Source organism: Trichoplusia ni, chromosome 2 (genome assembly GCF_003590095.1).
Source record: "Trichoplusia ni isolate ovarian cell line Hi5 chromosome 2, tn1, whole genome shotgun sequence".
NCBI classification, from domain to species: domain Eukaryota; kingdom Metazoa; phylum Arthropoda; class Insecta; order Lepidoptera; family Noctuidae; genus Trichoplusia; species Trichoplusia ni.
Genome location: NC_039479.1, coordinates 13815652 through 13837134, shown reverse-complemented (window position 1 = coordinate 13837134; position 21483 = coordinate 13815652). Strand labels below are relative to the sequence as shown.

Sequence of the window (21483 nt, the reverse complement as noted above, 5' to 3'; positions counted from 1 at the left end):
GCCTATGTATATCGGTTTATCCAATATTAAACGGTCAGGTTTCATTTGTATTGCTACTAAGTTTTCCGATAAAACTGAAGCACTATGAAAATAAGGATTGCTTATGAGTTTTTCAGCACAAGTATATTTTTTGGTTTTATTATTTGGACTATTCCATGAGTTCACTAAATGAACAGTCACCCTTTTTTCTGTATTTTCTAAAGTTTTACCAAAAACGCTATTGTTTAATAACTTAAAGAAATCCTGCTCAAAAACACTTTTTGCGTTTTGTCGTAATTTGGTATTTAAGTCGATGTACTCCTTTAAATATGCACTTTGTCGAAACGTAATGACTCTATGTATTTTACGTAATAATAAACCATGCTCAAGACATTTCTTTAAGTGTACATAATGAATCACGTATTTATACTTATTGTAGAGATTTGCAATAAGTTTTTCTGTTTTACCGCCCGGGGGTTTACATTTTTCAGCACAGAAAGGTAAGTCGTTGTGTAAATTATGTAACGTTTCAGGGTATAAGAGATCTACTTCAAGTATAAAACCCCATTCCGCGTTATCTCTAATATTTTCTACGACTAACTGATCTATTTCGTGTTGATTTAAAAATCGGAAACCCGAGTGAGGTAAATACTGACACATACTATAGCCGTAAAGATTATTACAGTCTAAATAACTTATAAAACACTGTGGTTCCACTGCATCATACGATGACATATATCTATTATTAGCTTTTGCATAGCGGTGGGAACACATACATAAACCTCCTCTTATACCGCTTTGAATCATCCGCACAATAGATAAGTCTGTTATAAGTTCTAATTTAACTCCCGTCTTTAAAAGCATAGCATCAAACGATAAACTAGGAGCAGTAATATAAAACGCAGGGTCGAGCTTATAATGCACTTTACAAGTTTTTCGAAAATTTTGAAATATGTCCGTAAGTAATAGTACATCAGTCTTTAAATATAAGTCAGTATATTCACCCATTGTTTTTATGCCAAATTTGGTCCATACCGAGTTAGCGTGGTTATAGTCCTCCTGTGAAATATGCTCATTACTTAAGGAATTGAAAAATAAATGTTTCGGTGGTAACGTTTTTTCTTCATAGCAATTCCAATTGCTCATGTAATCGTAAGGATAAATGCCTTTTCGGGTAAGTAAATTAAACTGATCATTTATAGGGAAATGAAAGCGTAAGCTAATAAAATCCTCAATTCGCATAGTCTTTGATAGCTTGTCTAAACTAGTGCCTAAGAAATTAAATGAATCTAAAAATCTAATTTGTACGTATTCATTCTCGTCGATATGTATAAATTTGGAAAATGATATATATTTTTCTTTGGTTCTAGGGATGATATTTAATTTGCCAGGCGTTTCACCTAACTTTTTAATAAAAAGGTGACAGTCGTATCCTGATAAATTATGAAAAAATATTGGTATGAACATAGGTAGCTTATATTGTAAATTACAATGTCGATGAGCTGCACCGCGATATCGACCAGTAATATGACAGTGATCTCTTACTTTATTATTCCATAACAGATTATCGCATATGTGACATTTCCAAGCTTTTTTGTAATCAATTCCGTCTTTCTCAGAAAATATAAGCGAAACATTTTGAGTTAATATGTTATAAATTCTTTTGACGTCTTCAGTAAGGAACTCTATAAATTTCGATACACAATCAATTCCACGATAAGTTTTGAATTCATTAAAATTATCATCGCACGATGAAACAATATTATACGCGAAGGCTGAAGGAACGTGTCGTTGTAAGCGTGACGTGTTAGCGGTGTCCGATTCATGGCCGGAAATCGGTTCGAGTAATGTTTCGAAATCAGCGTAGATTATGAAAGGAATGTCTTGTTTTTTATTATAATTTTTGAATTGTAATAATGTTCCTTTATCAGGCAATACAGTAATAACTCCTGCACACAAATGATTTTCAAAACGTTCTTCACTGGAAAAAAACACTAAACAGGTTTCGCAGAAATATATCTTACTATGATGCTTTGTTATTTGGCTTTTTACGAGGCGTGGTAAATCTTTAATGAGACAATAGTGAGATGAATTCGAATTTTCTAAAAACAGTAAATGAATTTTCTTAGATTTATGATTAATTTTCTCAGATTTGTATAGAGGTCCTGTTATAGTCTTACTACCTCTTAAACCGTAAATATAAATATTTAAAAAAGGATTGTTCCTTTCAAAAGTATCTATATCAGAAAAAGTGATTGGCAATTGGATATCATTTACGTTCAAGACATCGCGGAAATGAGGATACGATGTTATTCTTTCAGGATGTCTATTCGTTGGGTATAAAGCAGCAACTACACACCACAAAAAACAACACTCGTCATTATTTTGAATATTCAAACATGCTTTCTTATTTTTAATGTATTTAGGTAAATCTATAAATTGCGATCCGCTGAGAGGTTGATATTTATTAATATTTATTTCTAGATGTGAATTATTCAAAAACGTCCATCCGCTGTCCCTTTCTTGAAAGTCATCAATTTTTTTTAATATTATCGGTACAGCTTTTTCATAGAAAGATTTGAAGTTGTAATTTAAATGAATAATAAAATTTTTTGTTGCAAAAGACTTTAACTCTTGGAGGTCATTTTTAAACATTAAAAAATTAGCGAAATATTCAAAATTAATTTTAACAGAATAATGTTTTTGAAGCGAACTATCAATTAAAGATTTAACTTGATCATTAATAATGTTTAAAAAGCTTTCTGGGTAAATATTTATTTCCGTTTTAGGTGTAGCTATCCGGTAACTTGTAATACGTCCTTTCAAACAGGAATGTATTATTGCGACGTTATCATTGATGTGAATAGTACTATTATTTTTATGCTTATTAGTTCGCAAATGGTTACTCCAACGACGAAAATCCACTTCAATGTTGCAAACCGAACAGAATGGCATTTTATCTATTGAAACTTATAAAAGAGTAATCGTACCTGCGAGGTATATTTTTCGTGTAAATACTACTTTAAAAACTAAAACTTAATCACAGGATCTGTTGACTGCTGCTACTATTAGACTATGGTATATTTTCATCACAAGCACCAAAGTAACGGCTCTATTCTGCTTCTGAAAAACCATAAAACTTAGGTTAGAAATAGTGTACACATAAAAATGTAATTTAGACTTAAGTACGCGGTACAAGAACCGCGGTCATTTCTTTACATAAAAACCTGTGATTATAATATTATTATTTAAGATAGCTCAAATATATTTTAAAAACCAAAAGAAAATCATTACCTCCTTTTTTATATCGTATTTTTAATCGTAAATTGTAAGATCTTATTCAATGTGCGACGATCTCTGTTTCCCAAAGGAAAGGAATTTTAACATTTAGGAGTCCTGAAAAAACAAAAATACATGAGCTTAAGTATCCATAGGTGTTAATGATCGTGAAGCAATTAGTTAAATAGTTAAAGACTTACCTTACAATGTTGAGACAAGAGTTTCTTCGAATTACAGGTAATTCATGAGATTTATTAATTTTAGTTAAGTTTAGTAAGTAAACTGTGAGTGAAAATTATTTATTATGACATAGGTCTAACATGCAGCTAAAATTACGAAATTATGAATGTACCTAAGTTTCAAATTGCAATTATTGTTGTTTGCATTGTTTTACGTAGGGTTGTCGCACAAAGAATATAAATAATATTATCATTACAGAAATAACAAGTTGTAGCTTGTTAAAAATAACGCAGAATGAATGACTAAAGTTGAGTACTTGTTCAAAACTAATTATTTTTAGCATATTAAAATCTGCGATCCGTTTGGTTAAATAGATATTAATAAATTTTTACTTTGGCAAAAAATCTCACAGACGGTGTTATTTGTCTACTTTAGATTTTCATATTCTCCTATCAGCCTAATAACTATAATTCATAAAATATAATCATAATATAATTACATCTATAAAAATGATAATCCTTACGAATTGCTAAATTAGCAATGAGTAAAAAATCATACGATGTAACGTGATCACATAAAGCGAAATATTGCATTACAATAAGAATCCCTTAGTCGATACTTTTTTGGATTTACACGAGTATAATACGTACATAATAAATTGTATTGTCGTTTATAATGTTTGCTTTGATTGCGAACGTTTTAAATTATTCGAGGTAACACTTCACATTTGCTTATAAGCAAAGACATGTTGGTTAGCGATCATTACTTTCTAGTGCTGATATAATATTTGGTTCAATACCATACCCCAGCTACTGGTTTTCAGCTAAAATCTAGAAAGTAAATCGTTCAACAAAACAAAAGTTTTACTTCTGAATATCTTTAGTGTAAGTTTAGTATACTCGTACTTCGTCGCCACCTAATTTGCCAGAATCACACCAGTAAAGATGTAAGTACTATATTATTACTCGATTAATTTCTATCTTGATTTTTCAGTGTTTGATGTAATCGAACCTTGTTCAATTTTATTTAAAACAAACGTTTTATATGAAATTAATGTGTTAGTAACATAACGTTTAATAAATGTATATAATTAATTGATAAATTAAACTTTCAGGTCGGACTGCGAGAGTGACATCGTTCCCTTCAACAATGAACGTAAAATAGAAAGTTCCCATAAACGAACAACATCGACAGGCAAACGCAAGACACCCACAAAATCTGCTATTATAAGGTAACTATTCGGTACTATAAAATTACCGCTAAATTATAATGAATATACGAGTACGTGTTAATATTATTCTTTACTCCTTGTTGCAGCAAAAAAAATAAGACAGATATATTCGGGCTCCGACATGAACGGAACGATGAATGTGATGGCTCGTCAACGCCTGTGTTGTCTACGTTCTTCGTTACAAGATTAGCAAACGGCAACGAGCGCCGGACTGCAAACACCTCCGGCGAGTACTATATTGACCTCAAGGTGTATCAAACTAATGACGCTCGTGAAACAGACTCTCAAGAACTATGGAGGAAAGCGCTACTTCGATTAAAACTCCAGACTGACGGTGACACCATCCAGTGGCGTAAACTCCAAGCGTTCGTGCAGTCTGCAGATGAGCTGTTTATGAAGCCGCCAACGTTTTATTCGTCTAATGCATAAGATCAATTACTTGTGTCATATTTTAAATACAATTTAATCAATATATTATTACACTTTTAGTTTGTTTTTTATTATGTGCCTTGCGATGAAAAAGCATACTGCGTACCAGTCTGTGTTATAGACGATTGTACCAGTTGTGAGCGCGCAATAGCATATTTAAAATACAAACATTGCCTGTTGGTTCCTATCGTTATTGCGATGAAAAAGCATACTGCGTTTGAGTCTGGATCAGACGACAGAACCAGTTGTGAGCGCGCAAAAACGAAAACATTACAAACATTGCCTGTTGGTTCCTATCGTTATTGCGATGAAAAAGCATACTGCGTTTGAGTCTGGACCAGACGACAGAACCAGTTGTGAGCGCGCAAAAACGAAAACATTATAAACATTGCCTGTTGGTTCCTATCGTTATTGCGATGAAAAAGCATACTGCGTTTGAGTCTGGATCAGACGACAGAACCAGTTGTGAGCGCGCAAAAACGAAAACATTACAAACATTGCCTGTTGGTTCCTATCGTTATTGCGATGAAAAAGCATACTGCGTTTGAGTCTGGACCAGACGACAGAACCAGTTGTGAGCGCGCAAAAACGAAAACATTATAAACATTGCCTGTTGGTTCCTATCGTTATTGCGATGAAAAAGCATACTGCGTTTGAGTCTGGATCAGACGACAGAACCAGTTGTGAGCGCGCAAAAACGAAAACATTACAAACATTGCCTGTTGGTTCCTATCGTTATTGCGATGAAAAAGCATACTGCGTTTGAGTCTGGACCAGACGACAGAACCAGTTGTGAGCGCGCAAAAACGAAAACATTATAAACATTGCCTGTTGGTTCCTATCGTTATTGCGATGAAAAAGCATACTGCGTTTGAGTCTGGATCAGACGACAGAACCAGTTGTGAGCGCGCAAAAACGAAAATATTACAAACATTGCCTGTTGGTTCCTATCGTTATTGCGATGAAAAAGTATACTGCGTTTGAGTCTGGACCAGACGACAGAACCAGTTGTGAGCGCGCAAAAACGAAAACATTACAATCAAGTCGTTTCGATGGTGTATCACCGTTGGAACGCAATACAACAAGTCGTTTTAATGGTTTAATATCATTTTAACGCAATTCATTCTTTGTTTCTTTTAATTCACACAATTTATCAAAATTTGAGAATCAAGTGAATTGCTCAAAACCCATTGGGCGTTCTATTCCATGATATGTGTCGCTCATAACCTATTGGGCATTCTGTCCCACGACGCGAATGCGCATGCATGAGCGAAGGAGTGGGACAGAATGCCCAATAATATACTACTTCTATAGTCGCTGTCATAGAAATTGGAACATAAATTGTGCGCAGACAATAAATAAAAAGTAAAAAAACGCTACCTCGACAATCAATCCGTACCCTTTTATTGTGGCCGATTGTAAAACTGATAAAGGGATGAACAGACTAGTTGTCCGCGGAGCTAATTTATAAATGATTGAGATTTCATTTTTTACTATTCTGGGGTAAATGTGTGATAATAATCGGAGTTTCGATTTTATTGTGCAATACCAGTTTAACGGGTTCGGACATAACCCTTCTTTATAGCCCTAACTTTGGAGACTTTGATAACTGAAATGTTACGGAAATCTATTCTTTTAAAGAAATAAAATGTCCTATTTAAACTAAGCGTATTATTAAAATATCAGTGATTCATTACCATAAGATCATAAGACAGCGACAAGATATTTCTAGAAAGTTCGAGCGTTCGAGCTTTGTTACCGTTGTAGTGCAGTGTGTTATTCTAACTCTTGTAGTGCTATTTGCAACAAATTTCCCAAAGAGACAATTGTTGACATGTCTTGATAATATAAGTAAACTATATTTTAGTAGTATACGAGTGGCAAATTGGTAAACCACAGCCTATCTTAAGATACTGCAACAGGTTAAAAAAATGTGTCAATGCATTTGCCTAACTAATTATCCATGAGCATTTCTATTTGTTTTGAATTGGTGTGTAATCCTAAAATTACTAAAAATTAACTACTTAATCCATTTTCTTAAGATTGGTCTCGATTACTGCAACGGTAATCAGATATTTTAATTGGTTCCTTCTCAATAGGTAATTGAACCAGTTCACTTATTATTTCACTCATAATAATAAAAGATCCTAATTCCCAACTGTCGATTCTAAAAAATATTTTTTTGTATAATAACGGCAATCGATCTACGCGAAGTAGTGATTACTAGTTTCAAAAGCACCCCTTTCTGACCCACTTTTTACCAGTTTTTAACAATTTTTGCTATTCCCTCTTCAAAAAGTTCCCTTTGAAAGGCCGGGCGTGAACGAGTTGATGATATTACATTTTTTGTGAAGAAAGGAAATTTACGAACAATCTAGTGTATTAACAACAAAAACAGCGATGTTGTACGCATTGTGCGAGTTTTTTGCAAGTTCGCGTGCGCTTGCGCGTCGGCGGGCGTCCGTGCGAACCCTTCCCGGCGCGGATCGCGTCCCGAACCCTTCCTATGTGCGCGAGGGTCCCGCCGTACATACAGGCCGCGCTGCTCCATACAACGCCGCAACGTCTCCTCTGGGACTCGCCACATACGACGTTTCTCCCTGGCTTCGCTTCGCTACAATTCGCATGTGTGCCACCCGACAGCTGCATCTGTTTTTATATACGCTCTCATATTTTTTCACAATGGTGTAGCGCAGCGCACCCTTGAAACAGTTTGCGTAATCGATGACAAAACTAAATATTCCGCCCGATGATTTCCGTATTTTAGGAGAATTCTAAATCGTTCGTCGTAAACTGACGGGTTCGAAAAATAAATCCATTGTGTCAAAAACAACGGGTCATTGAATGAAATGTTTTATTCTTTAAATTACTTACATGGAATTCAACGTTTAATTTTGCATTTTCTGAAGCAAAATGAGGAAGCTACTGAATTTGATTACTGGTAAATGATTCACTGTCAACAAAATAAATAAATACATTTTAATTTTGTATACTGTGAAAATTTGTGAATGATATCGCATCATCCGATCAACTTCTGAGAACTGATCTGTATTTTAATCAGCTCATGGATCAAAGCAGGTAGGACTGAAAAATAAGGAAGTGGACCTACATTATATGCAATTATGATAACATGCATAATTAATTAGACATATTAGCTACGTCATAACTACACACTATCGTTATTAGTTTCGTGAGTTTAATATTATTGACAATTCTTTTAGAAATTGTAAATGAATTACTTTTTGCATTACTTTGTTACAGGAAAAAGGCCTTCTTTGTTTTTTTAATGGGCATCGTAAATTTGCAGGTCCTAGGCACAAACCATTAGAAATGACGGACAGTCATGTCTCATATTATATCTGAGATATTTCGTAAGTCCCGTTATGAAAAGTAATTATCCGACTCAACTCATTGATTTCTTTACATAATTAAGTAGAGAAAAGTTGCAGACTCATCCAGAAACATCGCAAAAAAAAACAAAAGCTGCCTTTGTCTGTCTCTTCTTAATGTAACTAGACCACTTATTACAAGACCACAACATTTTTACCTACCATATTATCGCCGCCATCATGGTCACTAACTGAGTAAAATTATTATAATCTCAACCAAAAGTTATACAGAGAGGGGTTAAATTTTTATATAATTCACCCCATGTACCGTTAAATGATGACTGGTGGAGTGGTATTGATTATGCAAAGCAAGGAGAATGCAATTGTCCGCTTTTTGCAGTAAGGGACGGACCTCTGACGCGCCGGACGCAGGGGTACCGGCGGCCATCATGCAGCGCCCCTATGTCTTACCAACACATATACTGTCCATGTGTGCATACTGTACTGTAGTGGCATGTTTGTTATAAGTTAAATTATAGGTACTTGTAGAAGTAAAAATGAGAGTCTTGCGGAAATTGATGAAGAACACGGACAAAAAATTGATGTAGATGGGTCGTAACAGGTTTTCGTTCAATGCTTAGACTTGAATGTTAAAAAAGTATTTTCATTGTAAGCTACATAGATTAAGGTCGGCTTAATACACAGATCTGTTATTTAATTATCTCTATAACTTCGCCTAAATAGTAAATTAATTGCTGATATATTTATATGAAGAATGTGTTTCTATATCTGATATCTCACAGCAAAATCAATACTTACTACTCGTAAATACAATTGAACGACTCTATCCGTATCTCGACAACATGTAACGTTGACAGTCAAATATTAGGCATAGGCCCCACATCAATATCAAACGACAAGTTCTAGGGCCGACAATAAAAGGACCGTTACAGGATTCCCTATCCCACCTTACAAATTAAATGGCGACGTCAAAGCCCGCACGACAGTGAAAAGATGGCAAACGTTAAATGAAAGATGTGTTCTCCCAAGAAACTATCGATTGAAAAGACACAATTAAAGTTAGAGTTAGGCAACTACGCCGTTTGTTGTTCTCGTATGTCCGTGTGTGTTAACCCCACAAAACTTTCATCTGCGGAGCGCGCGTGTGTGAGGGCCGAGGGCCCACCTCCCTCCGGAGGGAGTCAAAAGTAGTTGTGACTTGTTCACCTCTTTCGGTGTCGCCCACCGCGGCTGGATTTACTCGTGAGCTTTTTATTGCCGAATTTTATTATATACCTACATGGTTTAAATCGGTAAACGGCCTAGCAAATAATTTTATGAACGCTTTAGGCAGAAAAATATTTATGTTATGTATTGTCTCTGCAAATAGGTTTTATTATTTATTGTAAGGAATTGGGGCTTGCAGTTTTAAAATACTTACAATTACTAAAATGATCGAATTGAACATCAGTGCTATTGGTTATTGTCAGCTAAACATTGTGACACTAAGACCATACATAAATACACACAAAAGAGGAAAATTAATGTCTTTTCGCAAACAGTAACGTGAGTACGAGTGGCAGCAGGCTCGCCCGCGGCTCGCGAGTGACATAAGCCACAGCCCGGCAAAGGGTTTGTGCGTGCAGACGCGTGTCGGCTGCCAAGACGATGCCTATCTATCAGCATTCACTCCTCCCCGCGGCGTCTCACCGACTCTCACCGCGTGGCACACACCAAGCAATAAAAAATCCCTTCCACACATAAAATCGAACTCGTGCTCATCCGACACGCAACAATTGGATTCGACTGCGGGGACACGTTTACTACTTAAAAAGTAGATTTTATTTTTAAAAAATGCCCTTCCCTTACTCGCTTTAAAAAAGCCATAATACATCGCTGACGAAGAGCGCGCGCCGGCTGAAGATTTGACGCGCTCGCGCATGTGTTTATAATCGTCCCCTCGTAATTTTACATTTTTTTACAATAATTTGAACCATACAGTACACCGGTTACCGCGATCACTGCATTTTTGATAAAAAAAAGCGAATTGTTAATGTATCGAGCGGACATCAAAAGAATAGAAAAAATAAGTGGAGCCGTAGTTTTTCACATCGTGGTGGCCGGCCGAGCGGCTGGACGTTATGGGCTAGCTAAGGGCGCAACGGTTTTTGTGTGACCCTCAATTTACAACACAAGAAGGGACATGACATCGCCTCCCCGTTGTACCTTGACATCTTAGCGGACAAGGAATGTAATGTAAATTTAGTACAAAAACGGGAATTTAAATAAGTGAAGTGGCCCGGGAGCTGGCCGGGGCCCCTTCGCATAAATGCGGTCGTTATTAATACCGGCCTCTAACGACAAAAACATACGCGTATGCCTCTGACAGTGATTGCTTAGGTGCCCACTATCTTTGACCTTTTTTTAAGAAGTTAATGGAGACCGTTATTTTGCAAATAAATACACAAAGGTTTCATTACTGAGTAGTAAGAAGACGTCTGCCATAATATTTATATTATTGGACTTTATTATTAATATTTTTAACATGTGTATTGATCGCTGAGTCTCCAGAAAAATATCAAGTGGTCGAACTAGGACAGGAAATTAACATGATGTAAGCTTTCCTACGTCTCAAGATATATCTATAGTCAATAAATAAGATTGGCAAAGCAGCGCAGTGGTGCGTACCGGCCGGCCATCACGGAAAAGTAAAAAATATATAGAGAAGGGATTATACGGAGTGATATTAATACAAACATGGAATGGGCACACGAGTAACCGAAAATATTCGACTGATAAGACTTTTGAAGATGATTCCTTTAATAGTTTCATAATAGTCTATTAGTCTATTTTATTTGGGTATATCTAGATAGAGCCGCAGAAGGTTGATAACTCATTATTCAAACGAGGTAATCGATAAAGTATTTTAATTAAATAAAAACACTAGTTGGTCCATTGAAATAAAACTGCTTTTACGGTCCATATTAGGTTAGTAACAATGAGACTTATAGACCATATTAGTAAAATAAAAAGTAATTAAAAAAAACTACTAATAACGAGCAAATTACGATAGTTCAAAAACTTTAGTTTTGAAAAGAAATGTTTTTGCGATTCTGTTCTTATTAATTCTCGTTTACTTTTCTCGATTTACAAACTAGAAATAGCAACCGGGAATAGAACTAGATACAAATATTACTTTTCAAAAAAATACTAAAATTCCGAACTTGGGATGTCAATAATAAGCTCTACATTTGGCTCTAGCTAATAAAACTCGTTGCGACTTTGCTTGTAAGAGTTCAGTTTGACCTGTTATGAGATACTAAAAAACAGACCCTCACTTTAGAAGTAAGTGTTCAAACCTTGATGTTGGTACGGTGCTGAAGGGGAGTTTGTGGCACCGTTTCTTCTCTCGTAGCAAAACGGCTTAGGAAGCGGTAAAGGGTTGGCGAATCAGGGCGCTGTTCATTGTAATTTGACAGTCAGAAAGTGCTACTTAGTGGCATCATTTGAATTATCCATTTTTAGTTGAAAACAGGATGAAAAGATACTGTACTCCTTCCGAAAATTACACAACCTTAAAAGAAGTCCTGAAAATAGTCAGATACTCGTATATATGACAGAAATGCTCACACGGCGTAATGTTTGATGCTAAATCCTTCTAAAGATATAAATGGCCTTTTCTAAGTAATATGACATTTACAGCTACAGTATTTCATCACTAATATTTTTTCACTATATCAATGAAGTTCTTCCTTCGAACTGACTATTTAATTCTTATCAGTAACGAAACATAAAATTTCTTTGATATTTTCTGGCTTACTCTCATGAGGGATCGGGTATTTGTGTGATTGTTTAGTGCGTACACATTAAATATATCATTCCAGAAGATTCATAATTTATTGTCTAAATAAGTGTTAATTAAAAAGGAGCAACGCGGCGGTTCGACTGTCAATTGCCATTGACCAGAGTAATTAACACAATGCAATAAATATAAACTCGTGCTTGACTAAATAATTTGTTGACATAGATAAAATAACTTTAGACTATCTTAACAAAATCGGATATATTTTATTATTTTTCACACTGAACTTCTCTAGAAAAATTACTACATTATACATAAAGCCAGCCACCCATCGCCTTCCTCGATAGTCGACAATACTTAGGTATATTACACATCCCTTTGTTATTCAAGTTTGCCACAACTTGGTATTCTGTAGTTACTTGATAGTATTTAGTGTGTGGGTGATGCAGGGCTCGCGAGGGGTGGCGGCCGAGACGCACGGTCGCCGCGGACGTACGCCAACACACACTATACTGCAATATGAGGGATCTGGCCATGAATACGGAGATTTTGCAACAAAACTAAAAAACCATATGGAAGTAAAACAAAAGATATTGAAAGTAGTTCGACGTGTGATAGACAATAGTTTGATGCACTCAATATTACCATAGGTTAATATATATAATAAGACAAATGTTTTGTTTTCGCATACCTCAATTGATCTGTATCATTCTTATTATTTTTTAAGCTACTGTGAATAGTAAAACAATTCGTCGAGCATGTAACAGACCCCGGTGATCTGCACAGCGTCCAGGGAACACATTTACATCAAACAGCCGTTACGCGGGTCGTTTGCGTCGCCATCACCACCACCTAGGGAAGGCCGACCTCGACGCCGACGTCCCTACAATACAATAACAATTTTATGTACCAGTAGCCATCGACAGACCTGTCAACTTAATCTATTGCCTATCCGAAAAATGAATGTTCAAAATTTTCACAGCCAAAGCCAACTATCCGATATTGATGTTGTATATGAAGCTATAGTTCGCTCCTACATCGATAGCTGAACACATACATAGCAACGTTGACGAGGGTTAGTCGCCGTAACCCTTTACTGTGGGTATGAGGCCGGGGCTCGGGAGGGCGGCCGCGGAAGGGTTGCCGCCCGCGAGCCTGCCCGCGCCGGCGACTGGGCGGCGCTCCCCCGCGCTCCTCGCACTTTTACGACGAGCTTTTTTTATCGTGCGTGCTGTCGTTTTTCCTTTTCTATTTTTTATGTTTATTTCCCCGAAACCATAAATTATGTTTGAAAGGAGGGAACACTCGGACGTTCGAGCCGACAGGAACCGGGGTGACGTGGAGCAAGTTTTCTGTTCTCCGCTTTTCTGTTTTTTTATGGTCTCTCATGTGTAATGTGCGTAGGGGTGAGTGCATCGTTGCCATGGCAACTGCATGACATTACGACGTAAGGGCGATCTGCCGCCTCCCGATCGCCGATCATCGATATATTATATGTAGTTGTTATAAATAAAGCATGTGGGTATTTGTTGTGGTAACGCGATCCGGCACAGTAAACACGCTTGTCTGTATTCATTCGATCCTTGTTTGTGGACAAACTAGCGAGATGGACGCCGCGCCAATGTTTACACTATCAGGACTCTACCGTGTAATTTTACCATCAACACAACATAAAGCGATCGCCTATAGTGTTACATTTACACGAATAATGTTAAGAAAATGTATAACAATTTGGAAAGAAACAGATGATGATGATGATCCTTACGGCTAAAGTCTACACACTTTTACTTTATCCACACTGGAAATTTAAAGCAACATCCTTATTAATTAAATCGTGATTTCTCACAGCTAACGTAGGTACTTAGCATTTGACAAAAATTGGAACAAACAAACAAAACTTGAAAGGCTTGTTCATTTGTCCGTTCAACTTCAATTTAATTGAAATCATTATTAATAAGACGTCAGGCGGACAACACGCGTTCTGTTATTAATCAACCGCAAAAACCGTACAAAGCCAATGTTGTAGCCAGTTAATTGCTCACCCTTGCTCGCGACAAAAAACCGCGCCATATTGCGTCCAGCGAACTAACCACCGCGAAAGAGAAATTTACGAATAAAGCCCGAATGGTTACACGCTGCATTTAAAATTAGAACCCTTTAGGGCGCCACACCGCCAGACAAAGCCGAATGGCAAATTGCCGGCAGGTAGCAATAGCGAATATGTCGAAATGGAGTCCCAATAATTACCAAGGGCTCTACTTTAATAAATGGCTCTTTTTCTAAATTATGAAGGGCTGATCGCGCCATACGGACATACCTGCCGCGAACCCTTCGCCCTTCACATAATGAGTTATAACTCTTCATTGCCTTTATTTGCAGGATTTTTTGTAGATGGAGAGTTCTGCGAGCTTGAGGCGGGCTGCCGGAGAGATCGTTTAGAAAGTGGCTTCTGCTGACCATTGCTCCAAACAAAATTTGTGAATAACCGCTTTAGGGAGGTTAACTCCTTGAAAATAACAAAGTTAACATTTAAGCACGTTTACTATTTGAAGTAGTCAAAAGAAGAATTTCCTATATTTAAACCCATTCAGTTGATACAACACAAATACAATAAACAACATTTGCTACCGACAATAGGGGGCTCCTTAGAAATGGGTTTTATGTATCATTGTTTGGATAAAACAAACTTCGTCTGTACGTAATGGTATGACAACAAACCCTTTTGCCCGAAGGCAGCAGAGTGTGTCGCGATGACTTGTAATTCCGATGTTTTCGCTGTTAAAATCGTATTTCCTGAAGCGTCATTGATCGGAGCTAGCGGAGCGAGCACGAGTGTATCTGTAATGCGCGGGACAAAGCCTGTCCGCCAAACAATGCGCTCGGAGACTATTTAAAACGAATCCCTTGACGACACCTACGCACACAGCTTCTATAAGGCGTGTGGTGCAAACTGATGACTTATCGCTGTTTTGAATTTATATCCATAATATCCTTACTAGTTTCGCTCGCCTGGATGTCGCCTATAGCTGTAAAAACATAAAAACTGTAAAAAGATAAAATGAAGTCGTAATCGGTCAATCCCCTTGGAGGCGAAAGGGTGAGCAACATACACCCATATTATCATACTTAAATAAATAACCATTCCGTACTGTCTTACCTATTCCTTCATTGAAACGTAATAACCGACTTTGCTTGATTATTGATTGTATGCATTGTTTAATGTGTGCCCAATAATTACGATCAGCAATAATGCTTAGTTACGGACGACAAATTCCCGTCATTATCTCGTAACTTGTGCCGCGCAGGGCGGAAGCTCGCAGAACGCTCCACTGAATCCCAACCGTCTAACTATCGGCAATCCTTTACTAGAGCAAGCCTTTCACGAGCGACAGACCAGAAACATTTATTAATATTGTCAAATATTTTGGCGGCTCCTACAATACACCCTTTATCCCTCTATCCCCAATTAGCGAAGCGAACATAGTCACTTGTCTGGATTAGAACGTTTATTGTGACCAAATAGAATGGAGAAGTAAAAAACTTATCTCAGTCACAAGATATTTTGCTAGTTGTTAGCGATCGGACAACGAACCTCTACGTGCCCGAGTTACAAGGTCATACTTACATAATTTTGTATTATGACCAAAGAATATTATAACAATCAATATCAGAACAGAAATATCTGTCTGGGAATAAATGATCTATGTGTACAATATCGTCGATCAACTTGTTTGGGAGGTGTGTCGAATAATAAAAGTCTGCAAATAAATAAAATTGCTTTGTTAGTGATGCGAGAAGGACATCGGTTATGGCTGTGTTTTATCTTCAAATGTTAGATAAAATTGCTGATTAGTACATTGAGGAAAAGTTCAACCTTCTCCCTTTATTCTAGTGATATATGGATATCAGAAGTTACCGTGTTCCGTAACTACATAAAATTATGCCAGCCCCGATCATAAGCCTCGACAGTCATGCAAATAAATGATAAAGGTAACGGATCTGGAGCAAACGTATGTCAAGTGAGGAATTCGTTATTTGTGACTCCAAATGTAATAGAAGGAACTAAAAACCCTGAGATGAAAATTACAATGGAAGTTGACGGATAGTTGGAAAGTTGAAAGCCAAGCAAAATACTGTGATTTTAGCAATGAAGACAATATCGATCGGTATTTAAAATAACGATAAATTAAAAAACTATTCGTCTGCTTTTTAAGAGCGATTGAACAAAAACGTTCTGGTCCAGAAAATCAATATTGGTTAAGTAGCGACAAAAATGCGGGCAAAGCCACGGGGCACTGGACTAAAGCCGTACAATAATGCTGTATTACACAATTGTTAATTTTTTACGTCGCCACCTAGACGGTGACCGGCGGGCGAATCTGGGCACAAATACTGTTCATTAATACATGTCAAGTAGACTGCGAGAGACGGCTGAACTAAGATCACATCATTAATATTGAGTAGTACAAGTAGGCGTCGGTAGAAAAGGATAAATTTCATGGAGAGGTGCTTTCACCCTTTACGAGTCCAATCTATTTGTCAGAGAAAAGGAAACACATTGAAGCAAGTATAGAAAGGAATCGGTTCTTCAGGAGCGACCTAATTGTGTCCCTAATGTACGTACCACGTTCGTTATCACCTCTCACGATGCCGATTTCATGCTTGTCTTTCGTTACAGGTAACTGTAATGACATAATTTCAGCATGACTAGAAAAATATTTGTAGGGAATATTTGTGAAGATATTTTCCCTATTTCATGCTACCGGTTATAGTAGTGGGTATTTAGGTACTGCCACCTTATAATATGTGTTAACGTTACTTTGTGAATGTCTAAAACCTTATAACTTATGAATATCTTTTAAAAAATACTGCCCTAGAACTCTAAAGACAGTGATACTCGATATCAATAAAGAGTAAGTAAACCAAGCTAGTCATGTCAGGTACGCGCCTAAGGCTTTAAGGCTACCAGTTTACGACCGTTTTTGTAGATACTAATAAAATCTTAATAATTGACTTATGTAGCACTTATTTCAAAAATCTATATTCCCTTTGAACCAATCGGGTTTTAAATAAAATGACTGAAAAAAATCTACACAAATAGAGATGAGCATACCATATTTAAACTCTTCTTATTTTAAGGTTATGCACGGTTAAGAGATATTTTAACAATAGCGCACGTTAGTAAATAAAATAATCTCATATTTTAGCAGGTACATAAAACTGCACAATATAGTTTGCGACGATAAATTATAGAAACTGTCCATCCACAATGCGCTCGGTGCAGCGCTACGGGCCGGGCAGACGTACAAAGCGGCCCTGCTCGGTCAACCCATTAGCTCCTGCGCCGCGGGGGCTCATGATCACTTTGCTCATGTTAATTTATGTGCTTTGTAGCATTGTCCACCAACAATGGACGCGTTTTATAGCATTCGGCTGCCGGACACCCAGATTAACATCTACTCAGTTGCCGGCCTCCCGTTTTGTGCAACACAATAGCATAACCGGGTACCAGGCACCTGGTATTAATGGATTCAGCGTAATAGATATTCTATGGCGAATTTTGCTACTTATAAAAACTTTCTAAATACACCTAGGAAGATTAACGAAAACTATAAAAGGTAAATCAAAGTATATTTATGTATAACAATAAATCTTAGTGCATTATTTCGACAGTAAAACATTAACATAATTATTTTAAACAAATTTAATACTACTTAAAACAAAACTATAATTTATTTTTAAATAATTAAGAATACATAACGTCTACATATTTTATATACTTGGAGACAACGACATCCCACGTTTTTACATAAAATAATTCATCAATTTCATGTACCTAAAGGGATCCATTTCAACCAGTGATTTCCTAGTTGCAGAACATATTACAGCTGCTATTGATCAGACAAGTCTATCAGAAGCTATTCATTGTCGATGCGCATGTCGTCGTCAGCCATAGAGGTCCTGGGAGGCGACACGAGGTCCCCGTGCACCCTGATGCGATACACGCACGTGTACACCGGGTGGCCCCAGTTCGTCAGCACACGAACCCTCATAAGATTATGACCTTTATTAGACGGATACATCACCTCGAAGTACTGGATAGGCTTGCCGTCTCTATCGTACTCGAAGCTGCCGTAATCATGAGGATACGGATCGGCACGACTATCCAGACCTTCAACTTGGATTAGCCGAGGTGCTGACGATATTTCTCTGCAAAACAACAGAAAAAGTGTTTAGAAACTCTTTACATATAACACTAAAACTTCCATTAAATATTCTAAAATTTAAAGACTCCGTAGGCGACGACGTAGAAATGCTTTTAACTATTTACGCAAACACTTCATTAGAAAAAATATCTGATAACAATTTTCTCCTAATAATCTTCCAATTTTAAGACTGAACATATTTTAAAATTTAATACTTTAGTACTTTTTTGCCCAGCAGTGGGATCTAAAGCAGGCTACATAAAAAAAAAAATACTTTAGTTGGGACATACTAGGCTTAGTAATCTTCCGAAAAAATATACACAATTAGATTAACAGAAGATTGGGCGGAGTAAAATTTTTAGGAACCAAATAAGTTTAGAAAGTTAAGCAACCAACACTCACCTCGTAGGCGATATATGCGGTGGTATATGTTCGATGCTGATGCCGGTTATCTTGACAGTGCCGAGCAGTCTAATGGTGGCCTCTCCACGGGAGCCCTTGAAGGCCCAGCACTCGCCGGGCAGCGTGCCGGGCCGGATCATGGCGCGCGCGCCGAGACACTCGCGGCAGAGGAATGCGGTCAGCATGTGCAGCGCCCAGCCCACCGGAGACTCGTAGATCACGTGCTCCAGAGTATCTCCAGTATCCAGTATCCTTGCTCCAGCTGATTCTAGCGCGTAGTCTGGTAACTGTTTTATTTTACGGACTAAGAGTTGTTTTATCATTTTTGCCGGTCAGATTGATACAAGCTGAGCAGGCTCCTTCTTAGAATCTTACGTCTATTTCATAAGGCACATGATTGTGCACTTGGCACTTAGATGACAGCTGTAGAAGACTAATCATCTTTAAAGTAGGTACCAGCTATGTATGTTTGTACTACTACTATTTAATAATCAAAACATCCGAATACGTTAACCTTAAATTATAAACCTAAAAAATGTTTAGATTCGTATATTTAAGTAGTTCAAAAGATAAGCAAAACGGAAACACATGCAGCAAAAACATAAGGAGGTGAGTGACAAAGATCCAACAGGCACAAACAACACGCTAACCGACGGGATGCTGGAGACACGTGGCTTAAGGGGTAAAACACTATGCAACACGTCTTAAGAGCAAAATTTTACTTGTCTACAATATATACAATAAAATAATGAAAAGAACTGCTAACTAGCGGGTAGGATAAAAAAAATAAAGACTACGTTTTTTTTTGTTATTTCGTTGCTTTAGACAAATGTTTAAAAATAAACTATCTACCGACAATCCTCTCTTATCAAGTGCCCACCTGTCTGTCATAATCGGCTACATCGCCCATTTGTCGGCAGTTTCGCATTCGCATCACGGGATCCACGAGCGCATCCTTAGCTCTGCCGGCCGCTGCCGCCACCGCTGGCAGCACAGATGATATGCGCTCCATCTCATTTTGCAACCGCTCGTGCTTACGATTCACCTTCAATAGTACATTTACCAATAATTACGAATTAATAAATGAACAATTTAATTTAACGTCTTTGAAATAAACTTAGTAAAAATTTATGGAATCTGTGATTGTGCATAAAGACCCTGGCTGCTCATACAGTACTGACAATAGCTGCCGAATAAACACAGCTGATAAATAACTATGACACATTTCAAATGTTAACGAGTGAGTAGTTGTTAGTCTTTAATTCATTTCACCCAAAAAAACCTTTACAACATCACTATCATCGGGGCACATTGCGCCATCTATGGGTAGATCTGGTAGTTTCTATTGTGTCTCAAACTGCGCATCAAGTCAACCACGCCATCTATCGATGAGTAGCAAATACTAACCGTTTAAAAGTGCTATTTCCAAGATTATGAAAACATGGTTGTTTTATACTCATGCAAGATTAATATATGCGTTTAAACTTAGCACCTTACAAAAGTACTTTTAAGATTTGATTTACTAAAGACCAAAAATTCACGAGTCACTGATATTTTACACTAATACATGTATGACCACCGGTAGATGGCAGGCTTTAGTCGCAGTGAAATAATCGTACTTATAGGATTCTCTTCTAATTGGAGATAGTAAAGAATCACTTGAAAATATATTAACTGATCCTCATTCTCCTCTTTGGTAGGATCGTGCGCTATTGCCATCCTATGATATTTCAAATTACTCAAGATCGACTAGCGATTACTATTAGTCTTTCATTCCAACTGTTTAAATTTTATTTACTGTTTTTATAATATAATCTTGCTCTACCAAATGAGAAACTATTTTAAGAACCTCCAACACTCAGGCCCCAAGATACAAGCTTACAGCTTAGTTTGGGGACTACTGTTGATGAATGTATTAAAAATTGTAACTGTGAAACAATAAATTATTCTTATTCTTTTATTCTAACTTAGGGGGTCTAATTTTAGTGTAGAAATATACCTCAGACAATCCTCTTGTAAGTTGGACAACGACGTATTTTACGTCGGAAAAGTCACCATCCAATGTTTCTTGATTGGGCCCCCAAAAGTATGCGTAAACATGCAGACCGAGCAACAGAGATAACGCGGCGCAGACGAAAGAACGGAAAAAGTTTCGAAAGCAGCCATCGTTCCTGTTGTATCCATAATCCATCAATGATTTGCTATTTGTGTAACAATTTTGTAATTAGCGTTTTAAAGTATTTTATAACTTTGACATAATGACAGACGAGATGACTCAGTCACTCTAGAATAAAAGTAACATGTTTTTCTCTATAGGTTCAATTAAAAAACCACCAGAACATACTAAACTCAGCATAACGACTTTGAAATAAAGTCGCTATCAAGGAGTATATTGTATTACGAAATTACTTTAAATTGATTTTATTTAGTAAAAGTTAATCTTGTCTGGTCTGCATTGCCTCAGGCATTCATTCAGTTTATGTAGTGAAATAAATGACACACCTCTTTTGAGTTTCACATCGTATATTATAAAAGGGCTACAAACAGCAGATTGTTACGTAGTCGCCAATAAAAGTTGTACGCCTTAAATTTAATGTGACCATTCAATATACAAAATAGAAAAGGTGCTTACAGATACAGAATAAA

At 37.0% G+C, this 21483-nt stretch overlaps 2 protein-coding genes and 1 long non-coding RNA gene across 3 annotated transcripts; 1 reads left to right on the top strand and 2 right to left on the bottom strand.

The window, feature by feature from the left end:
• Positions 1–2711: 2711 nt before the first annotated feature.
• Positions 2712–3559, bottom strand: LOC113501084. The gene is made up of 3 exons (XR_003401257.1): positions 3459–3559; positions 3274–3375; positions 2712–3102 (listed from the first exon to the last, which is right to left on the bottom strand). It is a non-coding gene; the product is annotated as an uncharacterized LOC113501084 (long non-coding RNA).
• Positions 3560–4347: 788 nt separating this feature from the next.
• LOC113501078 lies at positions 4348–5276 on the top strand. Its single transcript, XM_026882084.1, has 3 exons — positions 4348–4384; positions 4553–4669; positions 4756–5276. Coding segments are annotated over exons 1-3 (462 nt in total). The 5' UTR covers positions 4348–4382; the 3' UTR covers positions 5099–5276.
• Positions 5277–17982: 12706 nt separating this feature from the next.
• LOC113508270 (SUN domain-containing protein 2-like) lies at positions 17983–21251 on the bottom strand. Its single transcript, XM_026891224.1, has 4 exons — positions 20837–21251; positions 19718–19882; positions 18838–19124; positions 17983–18439 (listed from the first exon to the last, which is right to left on the bottom strand). Exons 1-4 carry the CDS (start codon positions 21026–21028, stop codon positions 18148–18150), a joined length of 936 nt encoding a protein of 311 aa, XP_026747025.1. The 5' UTR covers positions 21029–21251; the 3' UTR covers positions 17983–18147.
• Between the last annotated feature and the right edge of the window lie 232 nt (positions 21252–21483).